Here is a 26,173-nt window from a genome sequence, read left to right as displayed (position 1 = left end):
CATATGGCCCAAACACGCTGCTGTGACATTTCCAAAGACTTTACTATAAGCACATTTAATATCATACAGGATGGGGCAAAAGTAGGTTTATAGTTGTTTGTATGGAAAACAATACTATAATTAATAAACAATAATAGAACAAATTGCATTTTGCATACTCACAACTACCTTTGCCCCACCCTGTATTTAACAGATAATTAATTACATTCTTAAAAAAATGTTATTGGTATAATTCTGTTAAGTTCAAAGTGAATTTTATTATCATGGTGAAATTCTACTGATCAGTTTCTATTCTCTGTGGAATTTCAGAACTTTCTGGTCTTTGTGAATAAATCAGGATAAGATACACTTAACCAACCACCAGAGAGTTTAATTTGTCTATTCTTGGGACAATCTCACACTGGTTATGGTGGTGGACACATTTGAGGAAGAATGACACAGAAACAAATCAAGTGGTAAAAATACATTTCATAATAACTGACAGAGACTTAGCAAGTTTGGAAAACAAAGTTTTGTTTTGTGAATACCTATAATAACCAAGGTTACAACTTTGTGATGAGAAGACAGGACACACTTCTAAACATTGGCTTACTGTTTGGTGGTTTTGAGATTAATTGCCCCACAGTTGAGGGGGCTGGCATTTCCCACTACCCTGTCCCTCTCCTCCTCTTTGAAACTTTCTGCTTCCTGAAGAGAACAAAGGGTTCTTGTTAGTATCGGGAGTCCTGTCTTCTCACCTCAGCTTCTAGATATGATAAAATAAAATAAAAATGCCGAAACCGGTTTGGCTCAATGGATAGAGCGTCAGTCTGCGGACTGAAAGGTCCCAGGTTCGATTCCGGTCAAGGGCATGTACATTGGCTGTGGGCACATCCCCAGTAGGAGGTGTGCAGGAGGCAGCTGATTGATGTCTCTCTCATCAACATTTCTATTCCTTCCTTTCTGTGGAAAATCAATAAAATATATATTTTTTTAAAAGAAAAAAAATGAAATATTTCAGGCATACCAACATGTATAGAGAATACTCTAATGAGGATTAAGCACCCGCCCTCTACCTTAAGCAATAAAACACTACAGACACAAGAAAGGCTCCCTGTATTTCTTCTGCCTGCTCAGAGGTAACCACTATTTCCATACCTGCTACACATGTGTATATCCATAAACAATATATAATGGTGTGTTGTGCATTTTAAATTTTTGAACAGATGGTCTCCTTTTTCATATTATGTTTAAGATAAGCTAATACACATAGCTGGTTTATTGATCTCCACCACTACAAAGTATTTGATAGTAGGGATATACAACACTCATTTATCAATTCTTTGGTTGACACTTCAGTGTATACTCAGTACAGGTCTCCTTGAGCAATGCGTGGGCATTTCTTTAAGGCACAGACCTAGGATTAAATATTTTGAATCACGGGTAGGCACATCTTTAACGTTAGTAGGTACTGCCAATTCCAAGCACTGGATCACCTGCAGTGAGGCCAGGATTAACAAGCTCTCAGGGGTTCAAAGTTTCGACTTCATTCCTTCGGAAGGGGGGAGGAGCGGGGGGAAGGGCAGTGCAGCAAGAATCTGCATTTCTAACATGTCCCCATGTGCTGTTGCTGTAATGTCTGGGACTGTATTTTGAGAACTAGTGTTCTTAGAAAAAGCCTATTGGATGACATTTGAGAGAGAGCAAGCTGATGAGACACTATCTGAAAAGATGTCTCTGGTGAGGTTTTGTGAGGTAACTGATAGTATAGCCTGTGGTATAATTTTAGCATTCCGATTCTAGGAATAAAAACCTGACTAAATATAGATAATATGTAGTAAATAACCCATGTGAGTGAGTGCCATCAAAGGCTGACTTCTCAATGAGCTGCTCTGCCAGAATGGGGCCCCTGCATGTCTCCTGCGGCTACTGTGCGAGGTGAGTGGGCAGGTGGCCGGGGTCAGGCAGCCCAGGGTCAGGCCAGGGTGTGCAGTGAGCTGGACTGACAGTAGCTGTTTTCTTGACTGCATCAGTACAACCCAGGTGTTAACCTTGATGCAGATGTGGACAGTCACGTGGGTGTTCTTCATAATCTAAGGTATGGGCTACTGAGTCCTACTGATTTGGCTATTTTGAGATATTTATGTGGAAAAAAAATCTATCTTTATATTATATATATACATATATATATTTTATTATATTCCAAAGTTAGTATCCTGATGACAGAATACTGAAGAGGTTTTCCTCAAATATTCTTTTTGCAGGAATTTCTTAGAAAAAAAAAATCTCAAAAATGAAGCCTTCACATATTTTGGGGTAAAAAAGCACAAGTAGGCTTGCACGGTCTGCAAACGGTTAACATGAAAACTGGAAAGAAAGTGATTTTATTTCACATTTAACAATATAAAAGGTCAATGCAGAATAAAAGTATGTTCCAGTAACCCAGAGGATGTGTTTGTGTCAGTCCACAATTTATATAACAAGATAACTGGTTTTCAAAACCAGACAAGATGTCAAAGACTTCTTCCCATGCCCTCAATGGTGCTGCTGGGAGCAATGACTGTTCTGAGGTCACGCACTGCAGGCACACTTTCACTTGTTCTGATTGCCAGTCTTCTCCTTCTATCTTCTTTCCTTTTTCTCTCTCATCAGCTTTTTGCTTTCTTCCCTTCTTCTTTTATTCACTGGATTCCGAGGATCATAGATTTCAAATGTGTCCGAGTCCTGCATGCTTGCATCTTTCACTTTTCTGCTTTTATCCTCAAACTGAAGTACATGTGACATCCTAAAGAGGGAGAGAGATGGTCAGTGATGGCAGCGCGGAAATTCTATACTTCCCCATCCTTGGCAAGATGAACTCTAAGGGCCCAGGACCCGAGGGATTTGTTTATTGGTGCTTGTGCCACACGGAAACCAACTTCTCAGAAAACACTTGAATTTGAAAACCGTGTGTGTAGAGTTTGTTCTGCTGGCTTGTATTTCTAGTAGGGAGTGTCGCTGCCTCAGTTTTCACGTGGGGTTCTTTTCCTGATGGGAGGTTAAAGACTTCTACACACAGTGTTCCCCAAACTGAACTCCCGGAACGTGCTGCCAGCTGCCTTAAAGAGCTTACTTTCTTAGCTAGAGAGAGCCTGGCGGCAGAGCAACACTCCTGACTCCTGACAATAAGCCACCCTATCTGATTTTTGTTTCATTTTGTTTTGAGTAGTTAAATGGATCAAGAATAGGTAATGTGGTAAGAAAATTCTTGTTCAAATGGTATTATGACTCCCTTTTCTGTGGAGTAGCTGAGTTAAAGAAATATACATATTTTTCATACAAACAGAAACTAAGCTTTTGGCACAGTTCCGTGGACTAATTTCCTCCTCCTCCTGTTGATTACAACAAATCTAACCACCCTGCTTTCCTGCTTTATCAAATGCTTACTGGCCTTAAAGTATCAACATGTGCTTGACTCATAAGTGGTCATAAGCTGGCTATCCTTAGCCGCAGGGAAACATGTAGGCGATTAGCTCTGTCCCCATTAGGAGGTGTCAGGAATAAATGGGCAAGTCAAAAGACTAGGTTTCAGGGCAGTTGGGGGAGTTTGGAAAGAGGAAAGTTCAATTTTTATATGTAAACGAAACTACTGAGGCTTTCCCACTAGGCAGTTAAGCGATTTTTAAAATAGACAGACAAAGCACTTTCCTTTATCACAGAAGATAGGGCCAAATTGCCTATAGGATTAACACTCTGCACGCACCAGCTGTCACTCTCAGATGAAACCCGAATATTACATTAGCTCTTCCCCCCTGCAGTAGCACACACGCTGGGTGAAGCTTACTTATGTGACAAACTCCTAAGGATGCACCCAGATTCTGAAGAATCCTAAGAAGATTCTGGGAGGAAAGTAAAATGTTACAGTAGTAGTGATGCTATAGTTACTCAGGATTCAGTAGCTGCAGTTCACCAGGGCTGACATGTGGGGTCTTACTACCATCCCCACCCCTTTCCCCCAGACAAAGCTGAGTGGAATGCAGGTGAGGATAGTGATAATAATGACTTAAGAGTTTCCTTTGTCTTACTGAGGTAGCTCGCATTTCTACAATTTATTATTAAAATACATGATTTGCATCAAATTCATAACTGAACTCAATAATATAGGGTGTCCCCAAAATGTACACATACTTTGAATAATTGTAAAGGCAGTGCTTATTAAAATATTAAAATTCTAGTTTAGCACTTCTTAGTTGGGATTCAGGAATCTGTAGTTTAACGGCTCCACCAGGTGATTCTCATCATGAGAGAAGTTTGGGAAACACTGCTGAACACGCCATCTCACATGGGAGAGAGAACTCCTGAGTTTTTATACCCCCTGTTGCTTTAGTAAGCACCTGATTTAGAAAACCGCATCACAGGGTCCTTGCTTATTTAGAGGGATTCCTCAGAGTCTGATTTTCTTGTGTCTTCAATTTCTTACAGTTCAAGCATTGGCTTATGAGAACAAAACAACCTCCAAAACCCAGAAAAAGGCTGGTTGTTCCACAATGACCAGAAACATAATTACACCAGATTTAATCAATTAATGATGACTTGCCTCGGCCTAAAGCACCTCGGTAAATACTTCAGTAAACACCTCCGAAGGCCAACTAGTCAGTGACAGCCTAATGCTTCTGAAAGATGGCCAATCAGTGGTGGACTCACTCCAGTGAACATGCTTCAGAAAACCAGCCAATCACGGACAATCTCTCCTGAATAACGAGCTTCTGAGGGTGATGTCCACTCCTAAGCAATCCCAAACCCAAAAATCTATATAAGGATTTGCAACCAGCTTTGCTCAGAGAGACTGTACCTCAAAGCACAGCTCTTTCTTGCTTCAGGAGGTAGTAAAGTCAGCCCTTTGTTTCACATATTGAGAGGTGGTCTTTTCCTCTGACACGTCTTACAATCTGTGCTGCATTCCCGACAAAGCGCACTGTTTAGAAATCATAAGTTTGCCACCACTGCTGAGGACCAGGTTCAGGAGAGTGGCAAGAGGGTCCTATTAAAGGTCCCTGACCACATGTCAGGAAAGCCCACCCCACACTGCATTTCCGGAAGTGGTGAGTGCTTTCCAAATGACTCTTGTGCAGATGCCTAAGCCACCACCAGAATGTAGCTGGAATCATATGCCCTATAGAATATTTTATTCAATACTCCTCTCCTATTAATAAAGAGATAATATGCAAATTGACCCTCACACCCTCACAAGATGGCTTCCTCCACGTTGTCACAAGATGGCCAGCAGGGGAGGGCAGTTGGAGACAATTGGGCTGGCATTTGGGGGCAATGAGGCAGGCAGTTGAGGGAAGTTGGGGGCGATCAGGTTGAAAGGGGAGCAGTTAGGTGTCAATCAGGATGGCAGGGGAGAGGTAAGGGGACAATCAAGCTGGCAGGCAGAAGCGGTTAGGGGCAATCAGGCAGGCGAGCGATTAGGAGCCAGCAGTCCTGGATTGTGAAAGGGATGTCCAACTGCTGGTTCAGGCCCGATCCCACAGGGACATCCCCCAAGGGGTCCCAGACTGAAGAAGGTGCAGGCTGGGCTGAGGGAAACCCCTCTAGTATTGATATAAAACATCAAAAGCCACTGTCTTAGTTAACTTATTAATACTTCTCCATATATGCATTCTTCTATAAAAAAATTATCGCTTTTTCTGCTCCCCAATACATATGGGTTTTGTGTAAGATCTACTTCTAGTAGGGACTGTCCATGTTTCAAAAACGACTTTGCCAGAATTTGTCAATTAAAGCCATAATAAGGCACTTTCCTCCTTTCTATGCCATAAGAGAATCGCGCAACTATTGGACTGCATTGGCTCTGGTCTAAGAAATGACATCTAGACATGAGAACACAGCACAAAGCCCAGACAGAGAAACAGATTTGCCTACAAATCTGGAAAAACAGAAAGCCGTAAATTAAAGTAGCTGTCTTTTTCAACTGTTTGTTTCAGACACCACTGTGCTAAACAGGTCCAACGTTTTGATTAATAACAAACCTAGACCCAGAGGAAAGAAGGGGCTATCGGCTTACACACTCCTTCAGCTTTAATATCATGATACTTAGCAGGGCTGGTTACTCAGCAATAATATTTAATCTTTAATAGAAATAAAGGCATAATCAAAAATGTTTCACCCATTTATCTTTCAACATGCTTCAATCACTTCATTTTCGAGAGCAAACAAAACAGTTATTATGATTTTCAGCATAATAAACTCCTGACCTATGTGCCTCCATAAATCAGACTGCACGGACTGAAAGCATGCCCACGTTTTACAGCCTCCGGTGAAAATACACATGCAGACTTGTAATACAGACCCAATTCCAGTGCATTGGGTCTGGTAGTTTACAATCTTGTATGTATCGACAACTCAATACTATTCACTCTGTGGCTGGTCATGGCATTGGCCCAATAAGAGCAGTGAATGTATTGGACTTACACACTGATCATTTACATATGAAAAATTTTAAAACTTGTTCACTTGAAGGCAAAGACAGAAATTTAGCTCTTTATCAAAAGTTTTACATAAGCTTAGATTCTCAATAAGAACATTGACTTGAGTGTGTTATAGAAATATGGAGGGTTACCATGTTACAAAGGCTGTGCTGATCAGGTAAGTGTTTTTGGTCCGAGACTGCGTGGGCTTACAGACAAAAATTAAACAGCCGAGTCTCTTAAAAGAAACCAGACCTTTACTGACCTCAGGAATTTGACAACCAGTTTTTAAACTTCTTACATAGTTGTGAAAAATAGATTAAGATATTACAGCAATTAATAATGGGAAACACATTCTCAGATGTATAGTAAATCAATCAAAATAGAATTCCAATATTAACGAGTCACTTCTGACTGAAACGTATTTGAATTATTTATGCTTCTATAATGAAAATGGCTATGTTTTTCACTGGGCAGTCTATAAACCACTCCTTCCCATTTCCAAGTCTCCCTAATTTAGGAACTTAGCACCCAACCCTTAGAATGTTATAGGTGTCCTAACTGTTCCGCACTATTTCTTCTTTTTATAATCTTTCAAAGGTTCCAAAATAACCTTTCCTGCATGTTTCTTTCACAGCGTTCTTTTGGGTGGGAACTATTAGCTATTGTATTGACTGAAATCTCAGCCTAACCCTTAAAACCTTCTAACAATGGGATCTTCCTATCTCACCAACCTCTTTTTCCTTTTGTTCATCAGCTCTCAGCATTCTGTAATTGCCTGTTTACTTAATTTTGAAAAGGCTGTCAGTTATTCGAGACACCGTGAATCTTGTTCACAGCTGTATCCCCAGTGCCAAGAATGGTGATTGGTGTGAATCAAAGTCTTCAGAACCTCTGTGTCGGCCAGGCCTGCTGGCTGGTACTCACTGGTTTGCTAAACTAACACTTGACCCTCCTTTTGTGGGCAGAGACTGTCTTTTATTTCTCTGATGCACTTATAAAATGTCTCACAGGTTCTTCAGAAAGTCCCATGCTCGGCACAAGCCCACCTTTCCATGACTTAACCCCAGCTCAGCACACAGACCACTGCTTTCCCACTGCACCCCACTGGTGAGTGCTAGTTTTTATGCGCTGAAGACTGAAGTGCTAGTTTTTACGCGCTGAAGACAGGCCGTTCGTCTTTCCCATTTCCTAGGGCACTAATATAGAGCTAGGTAGGCAATTTCTTTAAAGCAATGTTTCGCAAAGTCTAATCTGAGAGCCCTCCCTACCTCAATGCAGGTTGTACATTGGAATCAACTGGATGCCAGGCCTGGCCTTCACCTCCAGAGGTAATAAATCAATTGTTGTGGTTGGGATGGGGACCCAGCATCAGAAAATGAAAATGTTCTCCAGGTGATTTTAAAATACAGCCAAAGTTAAGATTGCAGCACTAGGGTTTAAGAACCTTTAACTTTCAGCCCAGCTGGCGTGACTCAATGGTGGAGCATCAACCTATGAACCAGGAGGTCACGGTCTGATTCCTCCCTAGGGCGTGTGCCCAGGTTGCAGGCTCAAACCCCAGTGTGGGGTGTGCAGGAGGCAGCCAATCAATGATTCTCTCTCATCATTGATGTTTCTATCTCTCTTTCCCTTCCTCTCTGAAATCACTATATATATATATATATATATATATATGTATATGTATATGTATATGTATATGTATATGTAAAAGGACCATTATACTTTCAGATAGAGAGATTTCATCAACCAGTCTGGACCCTTCAGAGATGAGAACAGATGCTTCCCAGTGACAAACTGCTCACCTACTTGAAGAAGGTACACGGCCTCTGAGCCTATTACTTTAACTGAAGATCTTAAGTGTATTTCCAGGCCTTATAAATGGTTTGAGGATGAGGCAAGGAGCTAGATTCCATTATTCATTCAACAAACAGCATTGGGCCAATGTTGTTTATGTGTGAGACCCAATGTCAGACTCCAGGGACACAAAGCCAAATATGACCCAAGCTCTGCTCTCCTGAAGTGAACAGTCTATTAGGGGATGAACACACAGAAAGAGGCCAGGACAAATGCATAGTTTGGAGCTGCCTGCCAAGTGTGAGGCAATAACAATGAAAGCGTCCACTGACATAGTACTGCACATGCTGTCTGGTATTATCTTCAAAAACGCTGTACGGAGTAGACAGGAAAGATGCTATTATCACCCTCACTTCACAAGCAATTTGTGAGGTTCATGGTCAAGAAACTTATAGCTGGCTGATAGTGTCTTCAGAGGTAAACTTTCATCTTGTGAAGATGGATTTAACTTTAGGAATAAATTAGTGTTAACTCAGTGCTAAGTCCTAATGAGTAGGATAAATAAGTCAGACTGGGTAGTTGGTGCTTATTTTAGGATACAAACATTTAAAAATGCAACTATAGAGATAAGAATGATTATTTGTGTGGCTCCCAAGCTGGTATTTAAAGGAATTCCATAAAAGCAGTTCCAAAAATGCCTTGAGCAATGTGGAAGAATCTTTTGGAAAAAGGTGACTCTCTTTAATTATTTTTTTAAATACATTTTTATTGATTTCAGAGAGGAAGGGAGAGGCAGCGAGGGATAGAAACATCAATGATGAGAGAGAACCATTAATTGGCTGCCTAATACATGCCCTTGACTTGGGATCAAGCCAGCAACCTGGACATGTATCCTGACCAGGAATCCAAACCATGATCTCCTGATTCATAGGCCAGTGCTCAACCACTGAGCCACACTGGCCAGCAGGAGCCTCTCTTTTAGGTGAACACTTGCTTTAAAACAGGGAAGCATTAATTTTCACTGTAAATATTTTATCCCTTACTGCCTATAATTTTTGCTCTCTGAAATCTCATTCCCAGTTTCTCCTAACCTCAAACCCAGTTTCTTCTAAAATGAGGGTACTAGGTAGGGACACCCATTCAGTTGGAGCTCTCAGTGGGGCAGAGGCAAGGCTCATGGCCTGGATCCGTAAGGGTGGGAGTCTGGCAATCTCTCTCAGGCATCAAATTATTAAGGAGTGCCTTGCACTTAATGGTGATATCCAGGTCTTTTTTGACATATATAACACACACACACACACACACACACACACACACACACAAATATACATACACACACACACATACTAGGGGCCCGTTGCAGGAAGATTCCTGCAAGAACAGGGCTTCTCTCCTGCCACCTCTCCCCCCCTCCCCCCCGTCACTTTCCCTGCTGCCTCTGCCCCCCATCCCCACCCCATGCTTTTCCTCTGGCCCTCCAGTCCTCCGGCCGCTGCCGCTCCACCACCCTCCACACTTTCCCTCCTGCAGCCACCTTGCTTTCTGCCACCCTCCACACTTTCCCTCCTGCAGCCACCTTGCTTTCTGCTTTCCCTCCCTCTTCCTTCTAAGCTGTCTTCAGTCTTCACTCCTCCCTCCCTCAGTTTAGGCAAATTAAGCACCATCTTTGTTGGGTTAATTTGTATATTTGATCTGATTGGCCTATGGTCAATTAGCATTTTTCACACACACACACACACACACACACACACACACACACACACACACATATATATATATATACACACACACACACACACACACACACACATAGATACGTATATATACACACACACATTATTACGTATCTATATGTGTGTGTGTGTGTGTGTATATACAATATATATATGCAAACCTAGCCAAGAAAACTGTCCTGTTTTACATCCTTCAGAGTTCCCTCATTGTGTACATATTCAAGTTGCTTACGTGGCCTCTATGATTTGGCTTTTAGCTCCCATTGTCACCTTCCCCCATCACTTTTCATGCATTAGATCAGCGGTTGCCACTGGTGGTCTGTGCGGTCCAAAAGGTTGACGACTGCTACTCTAGACATCCTGAATGATTTGTAGTTTCCTGAACAAAACCTGCTCTCTCCTGCCTCCTGCTGCCTCTTCAGGGTGATACACTTCTCTTCCTATTAGCTGAGGTTGTCATCCCTTCTGGGAACCAGCCCCTCTCCTCTCCTGGCCTGGCCTGCTCTTTTTTCCTGTCTTTTTCAGGGGCAGGGCACTCTTCTGTCAGCTCTCTTTTCTCCCTCGCTAGATTGCAGTTGGCTCTGTTTCACTGGCCTTTGTACCAGCCCTGGTCATAACGCTGGGCAAGAAAAATGCCCTCAATCAGTGTTGGCTGAATAAACAGATGTTTTCTGGGTAGCCTGACACCCCTAAAACCTTTGGCTAGAATCCTGGTTTTGTTCATCTTTCTTCTTGGTAGTATTAATACAGAATTCCAAATTATTTAGCAGTAATGTTTATAGACCCTTGAGTTTTCCAGGTTGGTAATTATCCTTTTAAACTCTACAGCAGAGAAAAGTTAATACTGTACTCAAAACACTAAATCAAAGTATTTTCATCACCGCTAACTTATGCTATGAAAATCTAACACTTAACTTTCTCAAATGTGCCAGTTAAACTGCCTAATGATTGACATTTGCCTTCTGTACACGAACTCCCTGTGAGGGATGAGGCGGGAGAGAAACACACACATTGTCCTCAGCCTTCATCTACACGGTTTGTAAGGCCTTGTCATTCTTTATGAAACTGGCATCCATATAATCTGTGTTCAGTATAATGTTCTGATAGCTTCTCACTTCTCTATTCAGTTAGAATTCTTAAGAAACCAAATGAAATAACTTCTGCTATTAAGTTTACCGTTCTGTGGAACTATGGGTTAGAAACTTAAATGACCTGGTTTAATTACTTTTTTTTTGGGGGGGGGGCATGGAGCTTGGAAGGAGACATATTTTAGAAACAAAACAGACTTAAAAAAAAAATTCAGCAAGACAAAACAATTTTCAGTTTTGCTCACATTTGACTCTGAAAGACCGCACCTGCTCTGCACCAGAGATGGGCTGCAGGACACTCCGGTGCTTCTGTCCTTAAGAACTTACTCTATGATAAAGGGCACATTTAGTGTTTCTTTGTTATTCCTCATGCTACTTATTTTCCACATGTGATCTTTTCCACCACCTTCCCATGGTCTGTGTCCGCTCTCCATTCACAGCCTAGGTGAATTCCCACTTTCTCCTGACTCCCTAGGCCTCAGGACCTGCTCTCGCCTTTGATACTGTGGAAGCTTTTGTGGACTGCAATTAGAAAACCTGGTTTGTGGTACAACGCAGCCACTAAGTGTTTCCGTAGGAGAGTCACACTGCTTTTTTAGGTCTCTCTGCCTCCTTATCTGTGATGAGGGGATGGTAATAGGCACCCTATTTACCTCAGCTCATTTTGCACTTTGTGTGAGTGTGTATTACATACAAACTATGCTTATATAACTATTAATCATCTTTATAATACTCTACTAATTGCATTGCCTTTTTCAAAGTGTTTTCATGTACATCATCATACACACAAGACAAACTTCATTCTACTTAACTTTTGAGGCTTACACCTATATTTTAAAATATGTCCCATCTATACTAGACCATAAACCATAGTGCAGAAACTGATTATAATATCAAAGAACTATAAAAATTTTATTATTCCAACTTTTACTAGTATAGTATAACAAATTCACTGTTGTGGGAATTTTTTCTTTGTGGAAAATACAACAATCTGAGAGGCAAAAACAACAACAACAACAACAAAATTACTTGTAACTCCATAGCTCATCAATAACTACCATAAACATATGGACACATCACTTCATGCACATTTTCCTATGTATGTCTATACCCACAGGTGTATTTGTATATAATATATTTATATTTTTTAAGGTATCATGACGTATATATTTTATAATTGTTTTTCACACACAACAAACATCTTTTACATGAATAACTATACTTCAACATTGCTTTATCCACTGTGTAGTATTTGATCCTATAATTTACAATCAACCCCATATTATAATTCTTAAGCACAGGACAGAGATGACTGAGAAACAGAAGAGGCTAAAGAGAAGAAAGAAACTACGGAGGAAAAGTAAAAAAGAAATAAGACTCAAGATGGGAAACAGAAACAGTTTATTAAAGGAAGCAAACAAAAAAAAAGTAGCAGAAAAAAATGGCAAAAATTCAGAATATTTAAAATTTACAAGAAAAATAGGAACAAAATTTAAAAATATTTGAACAAACATAAATAAGTATAGGGATATAGAGCATTAGGTAAACCAAACAGAGAGGAAAATGGCACTGGCCTTTGAAAGAAGAACAGGAGATGAAAACGGGCAGATTTTCCTTTACTGCTCACCATTCACAAGGGAAAAACCTCCTTGGTTCTGGACTTTGAACGAATGTTAGTATTTTCCTCTCAGTTTGAGGTTTTGAAAAGCACACTCTTCAACATGACTTGTTTTCCTCAGTTAAAAAGAAAAAAGAAGCCCTCCTATTATAGTGTCTTTAATAAATGCTGAGTATTGTTGGAGTAAATTCAAAAGATGTAATTTTCAAAACATCTTCAGCAAAATGGGAATGCATTTTCTCTGCTTTCTTGCCTATCTAACATACTGACAGACAGCAGGACACAGTTGGGAAGGCTTAAGAGCCTTTCCAGAATAAATAAGTAATATGCATTCTTACACCTGCCCTTGGTTTAAACAACTGCTCAGTCAATAACATAAGCGATGGCCAGTGAACTAACAAAGGCACATAGGGAAGGTAGGGTTCCCAACCAAACAGGCCTGGTAAGCAGCAGGGGGACATGGCTACCTGCCTGTCTCTGAAACAAATCCCCCAACGTAACAGAAACTTATTTCAGGGCACACTAAATGAAAGTAGAGTCAATACAGAAGAGTTTTCTTCATCCAGAAGAAAAATGGCAGAAACAGAGGAAGAGTCAGGGACTGAATGAAGAGCTTAGAATAAAAATAATAACCTTTCCAGGATCAGCAACTCTGACAAGATTTACTTATGAAAGAACCACATTGGTCTCCCGCAGCATTTTATACTCCTTTATAAAATGAACACACCAACTAGGATATCTGGTAGATAATCACATTCCTTCTTGATTCATTTTATCACTACCTTAGTACTTGGCTCAGAGAGAGGAATAAAAGTAAAACATAAATATTATGCTGAGCTTATAATTCTATGCTCTTCGAAGTGATATTATTTTGCTTTCTATTTAAATTATATTTATAATTGATATCTACTCCCCTTTTTATTCAGTTCTAGCCTCAAGGAAAAAAACACACCAATTTCATTAGTGAGGAATTACTGTTCACTGTAAAAGTCTCAAATCTAAAATTTATTTTATTTTAGAATGTTAGGAATTATGATAGAAATTTAGGTTAACTATTGCAAGGTATTATGGGTTAATTAAGAAAAGGTAAAAAACAAACAAAAATACACAAAACAAAACAAAAATTATAGAAATAGTGGAAACTCTAATCATCATTATGATGGATCTACTGATAATAGTCAAATCCAGAGAAATAAATTCTTAAAAATATCAATGACAACCTTGTAGACAAGAACAACAAAACACTGAGCACTGATTGTTCCAGACATTCTGCTAAATCATTTAAAAATAGCATCTCATTTAATCCACAAACTAACCCACCAGGGAGGTTCTATTATTATCCCCAGTTTACAAATTAATGAGCAGGGTTAGAAAGGTTATATAATTTGCCTGAGATCACACAAGACAGTAAATTTCCAAGTTGGGATTCAGATTCAGGCCTGACTCCAAATCCCATACTCATAACTACTATTTATATTACTATGAGAAATGATGGGTAAATGTGGCAGGAACTTCTTGTTCAAGTTAAGCAAACTTTTAATAACTTTTATTTTTATTCTTCAAATAATACAAGGATTATAATATTAGGATATAGACTTAACATCTTCCATGATTTAAAGAGAGCTAGACAATTTTTTACCAAGAGTTTGACCAAGTCCTGAAGTCACTTGTCTAGCATTATTAACAACAACAACAACACTACTTTATTTGAAAATATGAAAAATATACAAGCTAGCTCAGGTAGAGAAACCGGTGCAATATAAAATCACAAGAAATAATGTCGTCAAAAAAAAACCAAACAAACAGAATTAAACTGTTGAGCCAAGAATAATTGATTATTTCTGAATTCTACATCATGAGGCTATGATCTTAACCTTTAGTTACTTAACCTTTCTGTGACTCAGATTCTTCCCATATCATTTGGGCATCACAACAATACCTAGCTTATAGTTCAAAAAAGATTAATTGGTGTTTTTTAAATGTTCCCTAAAAGTTGGCTTCTTACTATAACTTTTATTTCTACTTAAAAAAGCACTCAAGCCCAATATTTTACCTATCACAATCAACTGACTTATCTGCACATAAGGAACAGAACAATATTATTACAGGTCATGTATTATCTGCATTAATACAGGAAGGAGAAGGGATAATAATTCAAAATAGCGGGCAGTTATTTGGAAAAGGATTTTGTGGTTTGTATTTATATGTGGCCATCCTAGGAACCTGGAATCCACATCATATAACATAAAAGTTAAGAGGTTGCCTTTATTCTATGACTTTGTTAATCCTTTGTGTTTTGGTTCAGTACCAGAGAGATGGGGGGAAAAAATCTGATCAAATGTCTCATAAAAACATTTATATACCTCTAGCCAAAAATGGCAATCAAATCCTAGATTTTTTGTTCTTTGTTATTCCTCATACTACTTATTTTCCACATGTGATCTTTTCCATCACTTTGAAGGTAGGGCATTTGTCTAAAGAGTGAGTATTTCCTTTTTGGCACTAGGGCTGTAATTCAGGTAGTGGCCACCTGTTAGATAATGGGGCCTTTTTATTGATTCTACGGTCAACTGTCTAAGCTTTTTCCAGGTGTGGTTAACTAACACAAAATAATTATAGTACATTATTCAGCCAATTAAGCTTTTAAAGTTAAAATATGTGTTGAACAATAAAGGTCCAACTTGCTCACCAGATATTATGTAGTATTATATTGCTACAATAATTTAACAATGAGGGATTGACACAGGGATAGACAGAAAAATTCATGTAGGGTAATAAAACTGGCTGAAACATATACATAAGAACTTACTCTATGATAAAGGACACATTTAGTATCAGTGGGGAAACTCAAGATTATTCAATTATGGTGGTTAGCAGTTTAGAAAAAAATAGAGTTATAATATTTATCTAATGTAATAACACCAATTTCATGTGGATTAAAAATGTCAAAATAAAGTAAAAACAAAATCATAAAAATACTATAGGTATTTATATAATCCTGGGATTAAAAAGAGATAGAGAATGGCACTGGGCAGAAAACATGAAGAAAAAGATTGCCAGATTTGGCAATGCAGATTTATAATTCCATGTTAAACATAAAACAAAACAATAACCTCCATAAAGAAATTGTAAGGCAATGACAAACTTGTAAAAATATTTTTAAAAAGATATCCTTAATATTTAAGCTTTTATAAGTCAAGAGATATGTAATTACATTAGACTATACAATTAACAACCACAATCACAACAATAATAAAATATAAATCGTCAATTAAAACATTTTTAAAGTTCAACTTTACTGGTAAACAAAGAAATACAAAATGATATATGGTAGAAAATGGCAAAGAATAGTATATCTATATTGGTTCTCTGTGATATGACACATACATGCTCATATAATATCTAGAGTAAGGAGAAATAAGTAACTTCATTTATTGCTGGAACAGGTAAAAGGGATTCAACTTCTGGAATGCAATCTAGCAAAAATGTCATCAAAGGCATACTTGAGTTGACAGAAGCTGGAGTAGCTGAGGGAGGGGGCTGGCTGAAGGGAAACCTCTGGGTGATGAAGAAGTTCTAGATCTTGGTTTGGTGTATATAATTGTCAAAACTCATCAAGATAAACAGATACAAATCATGTGTTTTCTTTTTTGTTTTTAAATATTTTTATTAGTTTCAGAAAGGAAGAGAGAGAAACATCAATGACGAGAATCATTGGTTGTCTGCCTCCTACATGCCTCCTACTGGGGATTGAGCCCACAACCTGGGCATGTGCCCTTAACTGGAATCGAAATCATGACCCTCCAGTCCACAGACCAATGCTCTATCCACTGAACCAAACCAGCTAGGGTCAAACTATGTATTTTCTTAAAATTAAGTTATACTTAACAAACAAACAAACAAAAAAAAAACACACACACTTGACTCAGCAGCTTTACTTCCTTTAGCCTAAGGAAATAATAGTGAATCTGCAAAAATATTTAAGTAGTGGACTATTCACTGATGAAGGCTTATAACAAAAAATTGGATGAATTTTTCCATTCTTGGAAAAAGTGTAAATATAAATATATGAGGGAGGATTAAAAAAACATTAATCATGATTATGTGTGGAATACAAAATTACTAGTGATTTTTTCCTGTCTTTTTATGTTTTACATATTGAACATGTATTATGAACACAACTTAGGTTATGTGAAAAATCAATATGACATTTAGTATTAACTTCATCTAATAATTCTACAAAAGAAAAGGACACATTGTTTAAAACTGCCTTTAGCTCAGCAGTGTGGCTCAGTAGTTCAGCGTCAACCTATGAACCAGGAAGTCATAGCTTCATTTCCGGTCAGGGCATGTGCTTGGGTTGTGGGCTCCATCCCCAGTAGGGGGTGTGCAGGGGAGCAGTCGATCAATGATTCTCTCTAATCAATGATGTTTCTATCTCTCTCTTCCCCTCTCTTGTTCGTCTCTGAAATCAATAAAAGTATATTTAAACAGAAAAACAAACAAAAAATTGCCTTTAAAAAGACACAGATAACTGCATAGAAGTTATGCATCTCTGTTCACTAAATTTCACCTGGAATCTTACTACTTTGTTTTCTATCATGTTTGAAGCATCATTTAACTTGCAAAGATGGTTTAAGTGCCAGAGTGCTTATTGATAACATCTTAATTGCCTGTGTACAATGGCAACTTCCATCCTGTACTTACAGGCTTTGCTGTTATCTGGAACAATCATTGTGAAATGACTTTTACTATATTGTGCTAATCCCCAGACCCTTGCTCTTTAAACTTTCTTTCCAATAGAAATAAACCACTTATGCCAGGTAGCTTTTATCTGTTCCAAAAATGATGGCTAAATTTATGTTCACTAAAGTTTGAGCCTCAGCATTTTATTATAATATCTCAATTCAGCTAAACATCATGCCTTACTATACTTTTCTCTTTTTCTCCAGAAACAGATTTTAAAATAGAACCATCGAGCCCTAGCAAATTTAATGAATATACTTACATTCCTTCTAGGTCACAGATAATCTTATCTGAATTCACATTCACTTTTTCTTTATGTATTTTTCTTTGAGGTTTTTACAAGAAGACTGTATAACTAACATACTGCCAACTTAATTTAGAATGTTTAGTTTGTGTTGCTTGAGTAATTTGTCAAGCCTTAATACTACCCTAGTCCCACACACCCACCTCCCTTTCTCACACCTAATATTTCCTGAGCATTTCCTTAGAGTCAGGCACTACGTTGACTACATTACATGAATTATCTCACTTAATTCTAATAATAATTCTGATATAGGCGCTATCTCCACTTTACAGGTGAAGAAATGGAATCTTACAGAGAAGTTGCTTGCTCAGGCCATTCAGCAATCATTGTTGGAGCAGGGATTTGAATCCAGGAAGTCTGGTTTGCCAGCCCACTTTATAATTAGGAGATAGTTCAATATGTGGGATTAAAGAGGGTCCCCCAGGATAGTGCTTTTCTTTAAAGGAATGCGGAAAGTATCCCAGAGATGAGAATGGTAATATATTCTGTAACCAGCTCCAGAAGACAGATATTGTTTAGAATTAAAGGTCTCTAAAAGTCAAGTTGAGTTTTCAAAGGCAAAGCATCTTACTAAGTCTTGAGATACTAACAGCCCTAAAAGCAAGTCACAGAAATATATTTACTTGGGAGTATAAATTGGAATGACATTTTAGGAGGGCCATTTGAAAATACTCTGCAGAAGCCTAACATGCATACTCACTAAGTATTTCAGTTTTAGAAATTTATCCTGAAGAAACTGGCAATGACAAAAATAGGAGAATGTTTATTACAATGTTGTGTACAACAAAAAAAGAAAAAAACTGGAAAGAGCCTAAATATCCAACAACATGAAGTTGATCAAGAACATTGTGGTTCATCATATTTTGGAATACTAGATGGCCATAAAAACAAAATATTAAAATTATATCATAAAATTATATATGGCAAGGAAAAGTATTCACTATATATTGCTGAGGGGAAAAGCAAGTTATAAAGTTGTAGTATTATATGATCACATTTCTGCTTAAAATACGTCTCCACATAAAAATATCTGGAGGGGTATATACATGTATAAATGAATGGTATTTATTATTGAGTTTTAGATCACATGTGATTTTTATTTACTTTTTTTTGGGAGGAGTCTGGTTTTCCTTATATAATAAAAAGATTAAAATGTTTACTAAAGGCAACCATGCAATTGCTTGTTAGTGCTTTTCTGACTCATACAATGCTGAATACTATAGACACTATGGGAGAGTGGTGAGGGCAGATAGAGAAAGAGGAGGCAAACAGACCTCCCTTGTGCATTATTTTTCATGTCCATTTGCTGTAAAGCTTTAGGTTACTCTTAGACTTAACTATCTGGAAAGAATTTTTAATGGAACATAGTAGTGAGTAGTTAAGACTCACAGGATCCCAATATCCTCTCTTAGATTTAATTTTTCTCCTCTTCCTGGAATGCTGATTTTGTTGCGTAAGGAGCAGGTGGCTTTCTTTTTTATAAGTCTCTTGACTGCCTTGTCAGACACAGCTCTCTCAAAACTTTTCTGGGAGCTAACCAAGCTTTATCTAAACAAACCCAAAATGACATATGGACCTCATCCACATGGTCATAAGAATCCTTTGGCTGATGACTCCAGACATGTATCTAATCGGTTTTATAAAATCCATGCTTGGAGAAGGATTCTATATGAAAGTGCAACGCCGTGAGGAGAAGGAATGTCGTGGCAAACAGGCCCTTGCTGCTACTCTGGTATCTGGTGCCCATCACTGCCACCAAGTACTGGCAGTATATATCCCAACAAAGAGAAGAATCCTAATAATTTTGAGTGAAAACTTTCTATCATGTATTTCAGCTTAGTTCTACTAATAACACTTCTTTAAATGCCTTGCTAGACAGTGAAATCTGGAAATAATTATCAAACACCATATATAGTGTTTACAATAGAATCATATTTCTTTTCTTTCTCTCCCCCGCCTACATTTTTTTTTTTTTTGCATAAAAAATAGAATGCTGCTGAATGGTACCCAAATGTCTGTTGTATACTATGCCAATACAGCAGCCCAGCCAAAAATGCAAATAGAACAGTTTGCCAAGTAAAAGAAAACATAACAAATTGGTAATGGTTTCTATCTTGACAGAAAATGAAAATGATCCCTCAATGTGTGGTCACTCATGCGGACACATAAAAATGTCTCAGAAGCAATCATTTTACCTCAGATAACAGACCCTGACAGTGCTACAGCACTGGCTGACTTTCACTTCTGAGAAAAGCGGCAACCGTGACCTACAAAATACTCTGGGAGCTGTGTAATTTATGCATAACACACAGGCACATGCCATATACTCCTAATATTTGCTATAAATCATTGTGAATATAAGACTTCTTTTCTGAGTGCAATGTACTTTACGAGAGATGATCTAAATCACCAGAGACTTGATAAAGCCAAACTGGTTTATTTATGAACAGAAACGATGTTGTTGCTTATCAGGCTACAGAATTTCAATAGTCTATATTTCAATAAGAGGGCATTATATAGGAGACCAAAGCATTACATATGATTCTGTATAGTGCCTTGAATACTAAAGGCATTTTATTAGATATTAGAGAAAGCAAATACCAAAAAAATGTGCAGGTACATAGTGCACAGTACTGATTTTCTGTTTTGGAGGCTGCAATTATAAGCAGAAATGAACCCCGGAAGACATGGTAATGGCTCCTTTAATATGTTTGCTTTCCCTTTGCCACTTATTTTTGTTCTCTGAGAACTGGCCAACATCATTGACCAGTGATTTCCCCCTATGTAGTGAAGTTTCCTCATCTGTTTAATTTTCTAATGAGCATGTAAGAACAGTGGTTGTATTGTGAAAGCACATCAAAAACAATAATGACACTTAAAAACACTAATTGATATCTGAAGCTAATGAGGAATTAAACATGAGAAAATACTGCACCAAAGGGGCAAGGGAGAACCTTGGGAAGATAAATGGTCTTGCTAAGTTGAAAGTAAATTTGAGTCCTGTGGGTTCTGAGTTTCAAATGGAACTTCTGGGTTTAAATTTGTTGGTGACTTTCCTGTTCAATAAAAAAGGACTTAAATGGCTTATAAAAAGTTTTTAAAAAAAACTTATTGGGCATCAAACTGCTCTTACAAAACACCCTCTTGATGAGTTAAGTGTAAATGAATCAGAAACACATGGATCATATTTCCTTAAAAAATGCATATGGATTCAAAAATAAGGGGAAGAGGACTTGGCAAAAACATTTTTTTGTGTGTGTGTGTGGTGATTGAACCCAAAACATTTGAAAAATATTTTGAGACATTCATGGAATCCAAACTAGAACTAAACCTGTCCAGTCATATAAAGAACAGAAAGTTCTATGCTATGCAATGTGCATTTATCTCTATGGGTTAATCAACACTCACTGAACCTTCGCCTCTGTCATAGAATTATGGGAGGAGCCAGCTTCTGTCTTTAAGCAACTTAGAATTTAAGTATAAACAAATATGTAAGTAATACAAACCTATTAAGAGAGACGTAGGGCTTAAAAAAAAAAATTGGCACCACAACTGAGATCAAACAGAAACCATATATAGAGAAATACACAAGTACTTGCAGAGTCCTGGGGTAGCTAGGATTCATTGCATTCAAATCATCATCCCCTCAGCCCTTTTGACTCAAGTTATATATAGCTGCTGAGTCTTATTTGCTTAAATGTTTTCTTAATGAGTGTTTTTATGTCTTTTTTAATATGTGTCCCAGCCTCTTTACTCCACCCTCCAGATTTGTGAGTGCGCCACAAATCTTGCTGACTGGTTTCCTGGAGGATGGGAGTGCGGAACAGAGTTTTGAAATAGGGGAGAGATGCTGTTTGGCAGAGAGGGGTGCGGCTCCGATTCTGGGTTGGGGTAATGGCACATGTGACAGTTCAGAGGCTCCAGCGATGAATCATGTGTGGGGGTGACCTGCTGGCTTGCATGCAGCAATGTGCCTGAGCCAGGGTGCAGTGGGAGATGGAGGCAGTAGGTGTGGGGAGGCTAATATACTACATGTGAAGTCAACTGCAGGGCAGAGGAGTGTGATAAGGGAAAATACAATTCTTATTCTTTTCTTTTTTTTCCTTTCTTTTTGCCAGCATAGGATAAAGTGCTAAGCACAGGAGGAATTTAAGTCATTAATTCCTTTATTTCTTATCAGTGTCTTAAACAGCTGAAAAATATCCAAAGAAAAAAATAAGTTAACTATGCATATATTGCTAGGATCCTGTAGGTAATAAATTAAGAGGAACTTGTAGGATTATGAAATGGAATAGTGATTTCTAAAACGTTTGTGGGAAAGTATAAAAACATTAATGATTTAAAATCTTTTAAGGCTGTTTGTTTAGTTGTTTAATGTGAGTCTTATCAATAGTAGATAACGTAGGGCAGGGATAAGGTCCTATATATCTTGTGTATTTTGCACTGGTTAGCACAAAGCTGGGACCACAGCAGGCACTGAATAAATACTTAGCAAAGTGAAATGGAGTAAAGGGTGATAAGGCCCTACAACAATGAGGGTATGACTGACGGCAAAGTCTGAAAGCAAAGGGATGATGTAGTGGAAGTGTCTTTGCTCTGAGCCTCTTTGTTTCTGGTGAACAAAAAGAAATCAAAGCCCTTACCATCCTTCATCATCTTCTACTTCCATTTCAGGAACGTTGTTTTCAGGAGTTTCAGCAATTGCTTGCGTGAGTTTAGATTTAAACTGGTTCAGCAGCGCAAGGGTCTGAAATAAGAATACATTTTTTGATAAGAATAAATATAACTTTCGAAAAGACACTCATATTTATTAGAAAAAATATCCTACCAGGATGCAAACTTTACTTTTGAAGGAAAATAACAAAACTGCTTTCCTGCTGCAATAGTGATTGATATTCACAATCCCTGGCATTACCCTATTTGCATCTGCACCAACATTTTACCTAAGAGATACATGATTATTTTCTTACTTGGAGAACATAAATTTGCTTATATAGAAGACACTTAAATTTTCTCATGCATGCTTATTACTAATAATTAGCTTTTTACTGTGCACAAGACAGGGAGGTACTTCATTAATATATCTATAATGATAAAAGTGTAATATGCTAATTAGACCAGGCAGCTGGACATCTTTCTGGACAATCTTCTGGACAACCTTCTGGACGAAGCTGGGGCTGTAAGGGCCAAGGCAAGTAGCTGTGGCTGCAAAGTCCAAGCCCCTTGCATGAATTTATGCACCGTGCCTCTAGTGTAACATAATAAACAAAACACTAACAAATAGTATTTTTCATTGAACAATTTCCTAAAAATGTAAAAAAAGTAACAATACTGGAGAAGGTAAAATAAATGGACACATTCACTTTGGGAAGATGGATGCATTGGAGATATCTTTAGAAACTATTTTTATGTACTAGAAACTCTAAGATGATCATTCCCTTTGATTCAATAATTCCAACCCTGGGAATACATAGAGAAAAAATACTCCGAGACACAGAAAATAGCTTATGTGCATCCCAGCAACAGTCACCCAAGTGGGAAAATGGAAATTTCAAATGTCTATCAATAAAGAACTAGATAAATTTGGCAAAAAGCAATGACTATGCTATTAAATTCTATACATTCTATTGAATATATAAATTCTAAGCATTTCATTGTATTGTTAAGTGAAAGAAGTATGGTACAAATATCATGTGTAGTATGATTTTTTTAAAAGGGATCATTCCTTTGATTATTGTTTGGCTCCTTTGCCCTTTGTGAATGAGCATGTAAAGTGCTTACAATTTGATAATTCTATTGTCTCCGGGCAGAAGTTTAACAGTCTACTCCAGAATTTGAGCAGAGAAAAGAAGTTAGGAAAAAGTTTTTTATTCTACAATTTAAAAAAGAATATAATTAGAAACAGTATAAAGTATTATCCATATTAAAAAATCAAGTATATAATTAAAATATTGATACATGGAATTCAGTACCAAAATACATTTCATAAGGAAAAAGTTATATGATAGTTTGATATGTAAATAACAGGTATAGAAAGGAGTCACAGCAAATTGTAAGGCTCCAGAGTTTATCTGCTAAATATCACTGACACCACAGTTCATGAAAAAATTAAATTGGTTTTACTGGTCTAGAATCTAATGAAGACAGGTGGTGACAAAATAAATGCAAAGGCAGTATTGCTAAAAAATGACAGTGAAATGTGCTTTATATGTTTCACAAGATTTAATGCCCACATAAACAACAGCTGAAAAAATACAAATCACCATAATTGTTGAATGACATGATTTTGAGAGAAAAACTATAAAGTTCTGTAGAATAGCCTCATGGGCATTCTGAGGGCTGCCTGGTGGGTTAGGATTTAGATATTTTATCCATCTCTAGAATAGTAATAATAGGACTAAGCTCTTTTAAAAAGTATATATATTTTTATTGATTTCAGACAGGAAGGGAAAGGTGAGAGAGATAGAAACATAAATGATGAAAATCATTGATTGGCTGCTTCCTGTATTCCCTCTACTGGGGATCAAGCCCACAATCCAGGCATGTGCCCTTGGCCGAAATCGAACCTGGGACCCTTCAGTCCACAGGCTGATGTTCTACCCACTGAGCCAAACTAGCTAGGCAGGACTAAATTCTTCAAACGTTAACAGATAAAGAAAGCATCTCTTGTTTTTAAACCTTATTTATTAAAATAAATCTATTTTTATTGTATTTTGTTTACTGTAGAAATATTAGAAAATAAAGAGTAGCAAAACAACAATATTATACAATTACTCAGAATAACCATCGCTGACATTTTGGTATATATTCTTCAAGGCTTTTTATGTGTTTCTGTGCTTAAATACCTATATCTATCTATACTAATAAAAAGGTAATATGCAAATTGAGCAGGATGTCCTCACAATAATGATCAACAACAAGCTGTGTGGGGCGACCAGGCCAGCAAGGGGGGCAGTTGGGGGTGACAGGCCAGCAGAAAGGGACAGTGAAGGGCGACCAGGCCAGCAGGGGGAGCAGTTGGTGGTGACCAGGCCAGCAGGAGGAGGGGACAATAAGGGGTGACCAGGCTGGTTGGGGGACAGTTGGGGGTGACAGGGCTGGTGGGGGGGCAGTTGGGGGCGATCAGACAGGCAGGCAGGTGAGCAGTTAGGAGCCAGCGGTCCCAGATTGTGAAAGGGATGTCCAACTGCCAGTTTAGGCCCGATCCCTGAGGGGTCCCAGATTGGAGAGGGTGCAGGTTGGGCTGAGGGAACTTTCCCCTATGCACAAATTTCATGCAATGGGCCTCTAGTATTATATAAATATCTATATTCATGTCTATCTATCTATCTATCTATCTATGTATCTATCGATCATCAATCACTTATAAAGTAAATCCCATCAATTTGTAATGGTGGACTTTTGTACACTTGGAAAAGGCTTTTCTGAGGGCATAAAGAAACATGAAAACAAAGAATACTTCTTAATGAAATGAAATTTTAAAACTCCCTAGCAAATTACACTTAAACCTGAATCTTTTTCCTTGAGTTGAAAGTGGCAAGGCAGTCTGTTTTCAGAGTCAGTCAATGTGCTACTGGCATTTCCTCAAAGAAGGGGGGCTATGCCCAACAAAAAACATCCTCTTGGCCTGGCTTAGCTTCTCCTGTTTGAGACTGGGCTTTCTCTAGGTGCATTCTAAAGGCAAGAGACGACCGTAGGCAGAAAAGCAAACATCACAAAAGTAACCGGGTGCCACCTAGGGTGAAGAAGACAGGATCTGCATGGAGGTACCTGTTTGCCATCTACAGGGGAACCGGTCTGGTTTTTGCCAACTGCTCTGAAAGGGGGCTTCGGGAAGCTGTGCATGCATATCTACACGTAAGGTCTCTCAACTGGCCTCTGTGTCTCCAGTCCTGCCCCGGTTCAGTCTGTTCTCCTTACTGCAGCCATGCTGAAGCGATCTTTCCAAATTGCAAATGAAACCATAATACTTCCTCCATTTGATGGCTGCCCATTGCTCTTAGGGTAAATCTAAACTCATTATTAAGGCTCAAAAATACCTTTCTTGAATGAGCTGCCTTCTGCTTCCCTCTCCAGTATCATCTCTCTCCTTCTTATTTATTTATTTTCCAGTCATACTTAACATCTTTTCATTCTTTGCAAAGAGATCAAAGACTTCTCTTATACTGTTCCTTTTATCTGGCCACATATCTCCTATTTAAACTTCAAAGCTCAGCCTAGAAATCACTTTCTCAGGAAGGACCTTCCCACATTCTTAGGACTGTTTGGTCCTACTACTGTACCTTTACATAGTTCCCTGTACCTAAGCTGGCATAATGCTCCCCCTTTTATTGGTATTATTGTTCCCATTGAACTGGCTCTTTTTCCTGATAGCTCAGAGAAGGCAGGGATGTGCCCACCTTGTTTACCACCAAATATAGTGATTAGTACATGGTAGGTTCTTAATAATTATTTGT

The 26,173-nt window shown here is 38.2% G+C and overlaps 1 protein-coding gene across 3 annotated transcripts in view; it reads right to left on the bottom strand.

Annotated features, from left to right (window-relative positions):
• Positions 1–1,138: 1,138 nt before the first annotated feature.
• Positions 1,139–26,173, bottom strand: part of CWC27 (CWC27 spliceosome associated cyclophilin) — a 143,301-nt gene continuing 118,266 nt past the window's right edge. For 2 of the 3 annotated variants that reach the window (XM_036409098.2, XM_045571176.1), the window contains exons 13-14: positions 22,361–22,464; positions 2,172–2,764 (exon numbers count right to left, since the gene is read on the bottom strand). In XM_036409098.2, the coding sequence (XP_036264991.1) occupies positions 2,602–2,764; positions 22,361–22,464 (267 nt within the window). In that variant the 3' untranslated portion in view covers positions 2,172–2,601. Of the gene's footprint in view, positions 2,765–22,360; positions 22,465–26,173 lie in introns of all 3 variants that reach the window. The other variant, XM_036409100.2, reaches the window with a different exon arrangement.

Source organism: Pipistrellus kuhlii, unplaced genomic scaffold, assembly GCF_014108245.1.
Source record: "Pipistrellus kuhlii isolate mPipKuh1 unplaced genomic scaffold, mPipKuh1.p scaffold_m20_p_4, whole genome shotgun sequence".
Taxonomy (NCBI): domain Eukaryota; kingdom Metazoa; phylum Chordata; class Mammalia; order Chiroptera; family Vespertilionidae; genus Pipistrellus; species Pipistrellus kuhlii.
This window is presented reverse-complemented; position numbering and strand designations above follow the sequence as displayed.